General features: G+C 39.9%; 1 protein-coding gene across 2 annotated transcripts in view; it reads right to left on the reverse strand.

Annotated features, from left to right (window-relative positions):
* PAQR3 (progestin and adipoQ receptor family member 3) overlaps positions 1–8,097 on the reverse strand; it is an 18,737-nt gene extending 10,640 nt beyond the window's left edge. Inside the window, exons 1-3 of one of the 2 annotated variants that reach the window (XM_072405292.1) lie at positions 8,017–8,097; positions 5,193–5,400; positions 2,221–2,383 (exon numbers count right to left, since the gene is read on the reverse strand). In XM_072405292.1, the coding sequence (XP_072261393.1) occupies positions 2,221–2,383; positions 5,193–5,377 (348 nt within the window). In that variant the 5' untranslated portion in view covers positions 5,378–5,400; positions 8,017–8,097. The remainder of the gene's footprint in view (positions 1–2,220; positions 2,384–5,192; positions 5,401–8,016) is intronic. The other variant, XM_072405293.1, reaches the window with a different exon arrangement.
* Between the last annotated feature and the right edge of the window lie 894 nt (positions 8,098–8,991).

Here is an 8,991-nt window from a genome sequence, read left to right on the forward strand (position 1 = left end):
GATCACTCATGTGCCATTGATTGACCACTTTCTGATCACTACCGTATGTGCCATTGATTGTCCCCTTCTGATCACCGACTCACTTTTTTTTGGCTTCTATGGCCGGGTAACAGACTCCATTAGGGCAGGGATCAGCAGCTTGCTTGTCCTTTGAAGTTACTTTCAGTTTCACTCTGCACTGCAGCCAGCATCCAGGAGTCACACAGAGGCACGCAGTATCAGGTATCGGAGGATGTCTTATTTGAAGGGGGGTGCTTTATTTTAATTGAGCAAAAATCAGGGGGTGGCTTATTTGATGGGGATGCCTTATCATCGGGGAAACCTGGTAAGTGAAAGCTTGCCAATACTCTTTGTATGTCAGCTAAGGGTTGTCAGTAATTTATCCACCTACAGCAAAAGACTTCAGACCTAGGAAGATATCATTTTAAAAACCTAAATACCAAAAGCACGAGAGAGCTCAGAAATAGATAACCCTGTGTAAACCTCATTGCCATAAACTGCACTGCCCAAGGTCTGTGGTAATCTGAAATAACACTCACCAGCCCCTAGAATATATGAATCCTGATTTTCCTGTTTTTTTTTTTTTGCTTTGAGCATGTGTGTTTCCGGTTAGCATCAGTATATGATTAACAGGGACATTGTCAGTCTACCCCTTTATGAACGATGACAACTGATTGATTGTACTGTTTTAATACAGACTAACAGATGTTGTTACTTTTTAATGTAATTGCACTATTAACAAAGCTTTCAACCTGCATGTGATCACCATGTCATAATTGGCATAATAATCACATGATCCAGAACCACTCTGGCCATAAAAGTTTTCTTTAAAGCTGATCCACTTTAGTACTATAGGTAAAATTTCAGCATGTTAAAATCTAACACGTTTTTGAGATCCAACCAGCTTTCAGAAATTTCCTAATGACTTTCTTGGTCCTTGTCACAATGGAAACACCAACAGTATTAAAAACATGAATGATGTTCAAATCTTCACTACACCATCAGAAAAAAATATGTTCTTTAGATTCACCATAAAGGAACATTGTTGTCTTTCCCATGTAGGGCAAAATAACACCAACCCACATCCACCAAATAAACCTGCCTTACCAGCACTCCCACCTCTGTCAGCAAACATATCTGGTGTTCCCTGGTATAGGGGATCTTTGACCTCCCCCCATGTGGCAGTGTTTTGGTCTAGGAACCAGAAGTGAATTCCCCTTCAAACACACTGTCACTGTACAGACACAGTCACGGTGTCTCTTAAAGTAACAGATAATGAAAAAGAGCCATCCAGTGTGGCTACATACAGATGTCAAAAAATTACAAAGTGTGAATTACATTCTTCCCTATTTGACATTACAATAGGGCCAGAAGCAGCCATATTGCCTGGTTAGCTCATATTCTGTCCAGAGGGAAAACAGTGACAAAGAATTTTGTTTTTAATTTTACTTTACTTGTTATGAGTTTTCCTGGTTTGTTTACACAGCAATTAGAGTGTTAACCTCTCTCTCTATACAAAAAAGCATCCTCTTCCAGCTAGGATCTAAGTCTGCCATTCTTCTGGTTCAGTTTTTGTAAAAAAGTAAAAATAATTCTTTCAACCCTGTCAGTACAAAAAAAAAAAAAAAACTGTCCCCAGGAGTAATAATGGCAAAACATTGTTACTAGTTACTGTCGTACTACACACAGTGAGCACAGTAAACAAATGATACCTTATATCAGGCTTTATGGACTTTTTTAACTTTGGGGAACCATTGAAATAACTTCTAATGGGGAACCCCTCTCATAATTCCTATATCCACAACTTTCAGTACATTAATGTAGTGGTCAGTAGGAAGAATGCCTCTAACATTGCTGGTCATTGGGAGAATGTCACCCTTACACACAGCCAAAAATATAATTGGTGTCAAATTGCTTATTGCTCAAGGAGCCCCTAGCAACCTCTGGTGGAAGCCTATGATTCCAAGTAGCCCAAAGGAATTAGAAGATGACCTCATGACCATGATGTATGATATACTGGCATTTATTGATAAAGATGATCATGCCAAACCTGGCTGAATAGAAATATGCTAGTAAGCATGTAACACACCAAGAAGCACTATGTAATGCAAAGGTATGATGCCATGAGGTCCTTATCATATGATTTATCTTGTAGATTAGAAAAATAAAAAATCTGTCCTTGAAAAAACATATATTTGTATTTACAACAAATAGGCTTACCTGAAAGCAGAACAGGCAGATGGAGCAAATAACAAAATCTTCTCTGGTAGCATTTGCAGAAGGCAAAACAGACATCATGTCGTAGACACCTAAAACAAAGAATAGTAGGAAGCCGAGCAAGTGACTCCATATGTTCACAGTTTCATTGGACAGGATAAAAAGGCTGGAGAAAAAGAAAATGGTAAAATCAGCAAGGCATAGAACAGTGCCATAAAGCTAATATACCAATACAATGTAAAGAGCAAACACGAAAGCCAGGTGAAGTAGCAAACAACATTCAGTTAGAGTTTAGGTAAGTCAGTTTATTGAAACATGATTATTTGACTGGTGGCTGTACTTTGTACCTACAAGGCTGAAGTTCTTAGACAAACTATTTTGGAGGGCATAATTAGTAGAATGTCAAACTTCAAATTAAACCATAAAACCATAAAAATCCCCTAATTCTTCTTCCCCGTGTTATATAAAAGCAAGTTTTTTTCCTTCTTTTTAAGCATCAGCAATGAACAAGCTAAAACAATGAATAGAATACAAGATAGTGCAATCGGACGGCGCATGCATCGGGAAAGCAGTAGCTGGAGAACTGGATTCAATAGTCTGGTTTTAGAGCTGCCCACTCCACTGAAACAGCCCTTACTAAAGTGGCCAATGACCTCATCAGAGCTAAGTCTCAAGGCAACTTTTCCCTGCTCCTTCTCCTTGATCTTTCCTCTGCTTTTGACACTGTTGATCATCCCCTTCTAATACAAATCATGTGCTCCATTGGTATCTGTGACACTGCTCTCTCTTGGTTTGCTTCCTATCTGTCTGACCGCTCCTTTCAAGTTTCTTTCAATGGTAACTCCTCCTCACCCACTCTCCTCCCTGTTGGTGTCCCCCAAGGGTCAGTCCTTGGACCGGTCCTCTTTTCTCTGTACACCTTCTCTCTCGGTAGTCTCATATCCTCCTTTGGCATACAGTACCATCTGTATGCTGATGACACCCAAATTTATCTGTCCACCCCTGACCTGTCTCCCTCAGTCCTGGATAAGGTCTCATGCTGCCTGTCGGCCATCTCATCATGGATGTCTGACCGATTCCTGAAACATCCTGGATAAAACAGAACTCATCATCATCCCCCCCTCAAATTCCAAATCCCCCCCTGACATATATCTAACTGTTAACAACACTGTTATTCGGCCCTCCCCTCAGGCACGTTGTCTTGGTGTCACCTTTGACTCGGCCCTCTCATTTACCCCCCATATTCAGAACATTTCCAGGTCCTGTCACTTTCACCTACGCAACATCTCCAAAATCCGCCCCTACCTGTCCCCTGAAACCACCAAACTCCTTGTACATGCTCTTATCATTTCTCGTCTGGACTACTGTAACATCCTTCTCGCTGGTATTCCACTAACCCGACTCTCCCCTCTACAATCTATTATGAATGCTGCAGCCAGACTCATCCATCCTTCGCTCCGCTCCTCTTCCGCTACATCTCTTTGTAGTTCTCTCCATTGGCTTCCTTTTCACCTTAGAATCAAATTTAAGCTCCTGTGCTTTGCCTTCAAATCCCTACACAGTTATTGTCCCACTTACATCTCTGACATGGTTAAAAAATACTCCCCTTGCCGCTCTCTCCGCTCCTCCAATGACCTACTACTGACTTCCTCACTCATAACCTCATCACACGCACGAATACAAGACTTTTCTAGAGCTGCTCCAACTCTCTGGAATGGTCTTCCTCGTCCTATTCGGCTTGCTCCTACTTTCTGCTCATTTAAAAGAGCACTCAAAACCCATTTTTTCAAACTTGCCTACCCGGCTTCTTCTGTCATTTGAAACCATCACTACTTCCCACACTACATATCTCACATCCTTTGTGTGTGAAATTCCCCCACCTACTAGATTGTAAGCTCTTCGGGGCAGGGTCCTCTCCTCCTGTATCACTGTCTGTATTAGTCTGTCATTTGCAATCCCTATTTAATGTACAGCGCTGCGTAATATGTTGGCGCTATATAAATCCTGTTTAATAATAATAATAAATAATAAATTCAATAGGCTTGTAAGAGCCTCATGGCATACTGGGGCTGAGCTCTGCACATCTCTTAAACTTTTTAACATGCAATTTTAAGGTCTTAGGAAAGTTTTTGGACTATGTGTGACTACAAGGTAGGAAATGTTTTTTCTTTGACAATGTAATTATATGAATTTAAGTATACAATATTGTTGATTTTTTTTGGCATTACAGTGTTTCTCCTGAAGAAGCACTTAAGAGTGAAACGGGTACAGAAACACGCTTTCTATGGACCTTTATATGCAACAGTAGGAAGAATTGCTGGACACAGTGAAGAATGTTATCCTTACAGATAGCCAAAAACATAATTGTCACTTAAACTGACCAAAGAGGCACAAATTGCTCATTGCTCAGGTAACTAGCAACCTCTGGAGGAACCCTGCCAAACACTGATTAAGGAACAAAAATTCTGGCATCTTTGGAATGATTACATAGGTAACATGACCCAAATAGCCCAGTGAATGCGTAGATGACTTTACAGCCTCATACCTCTCCTTACACCTTACCTTGTGCCCCCTCATTTATTTAAGGTTTACACCATTTGGATTTTTGAAGAATCCCAGGGGTATAGAAGTTGTTTATACTGAGATCATCAAATAGAAGAGAGTATTCCTCACATGGAAGTAGTTGGGATACTGATTATGAACTTGGAAGTGCTTACTATTAAGAAAGACCTGTTACAAATACAGCTGTGGTGTATATGGAAAATAAAACATCAGGTGACTATAACCTAAAATTATATAATTTTACATAAGTACAATGTGGCCTGACTCAAAAAGTCCTATGCCTACAATGGTCTAGTGGCCAACAAGTACACATTCCTGATCAACTAAAAACATAACTGATTCAGAGGTCCCATATGACAGGTCAGTGAGTGTTTTGCAGGAATATCTGTTTACCATGTGACCATTTATCTTACCTTTTCAGACATAAACGGGATGGAAGATAAGCTCTATATCCATCAGTAATGTATGGATTATCTTTAAGGAAAACAGGAATTTGCTCAAAAGTATAAAGTCTAATTCCTCTTGGTAGAAGTACAGGCCAGTATTGGTAACTACCCAGTTCGATGTAGTGTGCGCTTTTTAGCAATTTCTGGTGCATGATGGCGAATATTTCTCGGAGCCCTGGAACAAACAAACAATTTTTAGCTGAATATTAACAAAGATTATAACAACCGATTGTGCAAGTTGATTTCTTGGCTTTCCTTTAACACAGTAGAATAAACAGGTTGGAATTTCTACAACAAGCAAATAAATAAAAACATGCTCTTGAATTGGACTGTGCGGTAGTTTTTAAATAATCTGATGAATTAAACTTTTTTTAAGGTTTGATTACTTCATTCCCAGCAGTACCACATGTGCTAAACATCACATTTTTTATGTATCTCTGTACTCTACAGTACATTAGCTAAGAATTGGTTTTAAGTTGGATAAGGTGAGGTTTGAGAGGATGAGATTTTCACACTGCACAGGACTGCAGAGATGTAAGAGGGCTAATATGGGTATGATAAAGAAAGCAATAACTTCTTCCCACAGTGAAAGCTTATTTAAAAGAGAAAGTTACAAAGTAAGAAAAAGCAAAAAGATTAACACACATTAAGACCCTCATTGCGCTGTATAAAGGATTTAACTTGGTAGCCAATTGAAGGCATATTTAAACCAATATTCTAAACAAGTGCCATGTAGGACCATCTAACCATAAACACCTTGCATATAAGGTTATATGCTGCTTAGTATATGAAGCTGGGTGGCACCCGCAACATAGTGAGGATAGGTGAGTTTATTTAAATTTTTCCAATCAGCCAAGTTGTTTTTTTTACTGCCCATTCTACAATAAAAGACCTGTCTTCTAGCAATATTTTTTAAATTTTAACTTTTCAATGTAATCAATTTAAGACTTAGCACAAACAGAACATTAATTACAGAAACATACAAAGCATTATAGGAGACAATGGGCCTGATTTATTAAAGCTCTCCAAGGCTGGAGAGGATACACTTTTATCTGAGAAGCTGGGTGATCCAGGAAACCTGGAATGGATCCGGTTCAGAATTGAAAACACTTGCTAACAAATAGTAAATTACTTTTAGGAAATCCATTCCAGGTTTGGTGATTGAATCACCCAGCTTCACTGATAAAAGTGTATCCAGCCTTGGAGAGCTTTAATAAATCATGCCCAATAATTCAAGTTATCTTGGAACAACTTATCAACTGACTGACCTTCGGAGCCTCAAAATGCCTGACTGCAGAACAAGAAGACTAAACTATCCTCATGTTCCACAGTAAGACATTCCAAGGACCCAAACAACAATAATTTGTGTTTTTACCTTTTTATAGTACAATTCTTTCTAACAGATGAGCTTTTATTATGTAAAGAACCTTAATGTAACACATTAATATCTAATATTGCAATATGATTGAAAAATTATTTTTGAATTTTATTATAATTATTTTATATATTTTACAATAATATATAATCAATTTTGTATTTGTTTATGTGTTTATATTTTTTTGTTAGGTACAACTGGTACAAATGGGATTTATATTATAAGGATGGTGACAACCTTTTTTCAGTAACATGGGCCATAAAGAAATCATATGAAAGAAGAGATGAATGACCCCACCACCTTTTTTTTTTTTTTATAAGTGTTGGAGATTATGCAATAATCAGTATCTTATCCAAAGCATTAATAAAAAAAGTATATATAAAAACAAACGTTATGCATGAGCAGTGCTTAGATCCTCTGTCAGGATTTTATAATTGCCTGCTTTACTAATCACTGATAACCTCCATTACATGGGGCGGCTAGAGACTACACATCGCCCTAACATAGCTACACCCAGTACTCACCTAATCCTAGGGGAAAACACTCCCTAAATGAAGGAGTGCTATGCAAATATTCGGGAAAACCCTACATTTTTAGTTGTCATCAGGACAGGAATGGAGAGAAGAAATCATTAAACCACAACACTTGGAGCAGATTTCACCTCACTTCCTGCGTCTATCAAACAGGAAGTCAAGAGAAATCCCTCTGATGAGATACAAATGACAAACCCTGATCTCTGTGTTCGGGATCGTCCTCCTCCTGTCATTTAGTATTAGTAAGGTTGGAGATGAGCTGGAATCGCTTTTTAGGGATAATTCTCACCGGCAGTGGGCTTAGCTCTTCCTCAGGCCATGAAACCCTGCCGCTTGGGCTGGGCCCCTGTAGGAATGAATGGGGGCTGTAGGGATCAGTCCTAGTGCCGGTATGTTTTTGTGCCAGTTCTCAAGCGGCCGGCCCTGAAGCAGCACAAAATCCCACAGCAGCCAGAGTCTAATATGAAGAGTTGTGCTTTACCCTCCCCTTTAACTACTGTTATGAAAATACATCTTTGGCATTAGATATAAATGAAATGGAGCATTTATTGATAGAGGTCTGTTCAATATAAGTGTCAGCTGTGTGGAGGGATTTCATTGCTCTGTGTGTACAAGGCAGCCATGACAGCATAAACAATAGGAACTGTGTCACGTGACACCCCCCCTGAGCCCAGACCTGGGATTGGTCGGCTGTAACACAATATGTCTATGTAGCGGCTGGACAGATACTTTATAACAGTGCAGACGGGTGACGTGTGCGCCTATTGTTATATATACAGAGCCCATAACAAAACAAAGCACCGCATCGAGAAAACCCGCCCACTCTCCTGCCCGTGTCCCAGGCTGCTATCCCCTGCGTTCCCCCTCACTACCCCGGGCTCACCTATTTCTCACCATGGAACACTGACCCATCCGGGCCCGGCCACACTCACAGTCAAGCCGTCCCAGGTCTATGACGTCACCGCGCTGCTATAAAGGGGGCGGAGCTAGCGGTGTCTATGGGATGACAGCTGTGGTGGTAGTGGCTGCACACAGTGCAATGTGTATGGGATCTGTAGAAGGGCTGTGACACTGCTCCTCATACCTACACACACACACACACACACTCTGTGTGTGTGTGTGTGTGTGTGTGTGTGTCCAGCAGTTTGTGATCTTTGTATCACTCTTACCATATACATAGCTCCTGTTTTTATATTCAAATCCCTCTATTCATCATTTCTCCACAAATGTCACATTTGTAGCTGTAATGTAAAGATCTGGATCAATTAATGTACTAACCAAAGGCTTTCTACCTTATACAAAGACCTATGTGTGGGAAGGATGTGTAGGGATTGCATTTAGTATTTACTCTTTTCTTTTTATATTTAAGTTATCCTTTTATGTACATATAGATACCATCCTACAAGCTGTCCTACTGAAATTACAGTAATAGGAGTTAGGGCAATCAGAATAACACTGTGCGGGGTGCCTGCAACTGGTTCATCATATTTTATTATAATGATTTTTTTTAAATTCAAGTACCTTTAAAATAAATTATTATTAAAAATGTTGTTGTAACTTGTTTAGGCTGTTCACAAGTGTGCCCACGGGTCATTCCCAAGAGACTCCAAGCCATGTGATCAGCCACGTGCTGAGTGTAGTGATGGCGAGCGTTAACCAACGCACCCAATGGCACCTATTACTTCTCCTTGAAAGCCGAATCTGAAATGAGACCATGTTTCTTCGGCTGGGTATACATGTGCAATGGTTCTCGTTCAATATTTGGCTCAGGGCTGAAATCAGACGGGAATCTTGCATGTGTACAGTGCTCGTCATCCATTGTCCAAATGACTGTCCTGGCAGATCAACGGATGGATGG

Source organism: Pyxicephalus adspersus, chromosome 3 (assembly GCF_032062135.1).
Source record: "Pyxicephalus adspersus chromosome 3, UCB_Pads_2.0, whole genome shotgun sequence".
Taxonomy (NCBI): domain Eukaryota; kingdom Metazoa; phylum Chordata; class Amphibia; order Anura; family Pyxicephalidae; genus Pyxicephalus; species Pyxicephalus adspersus.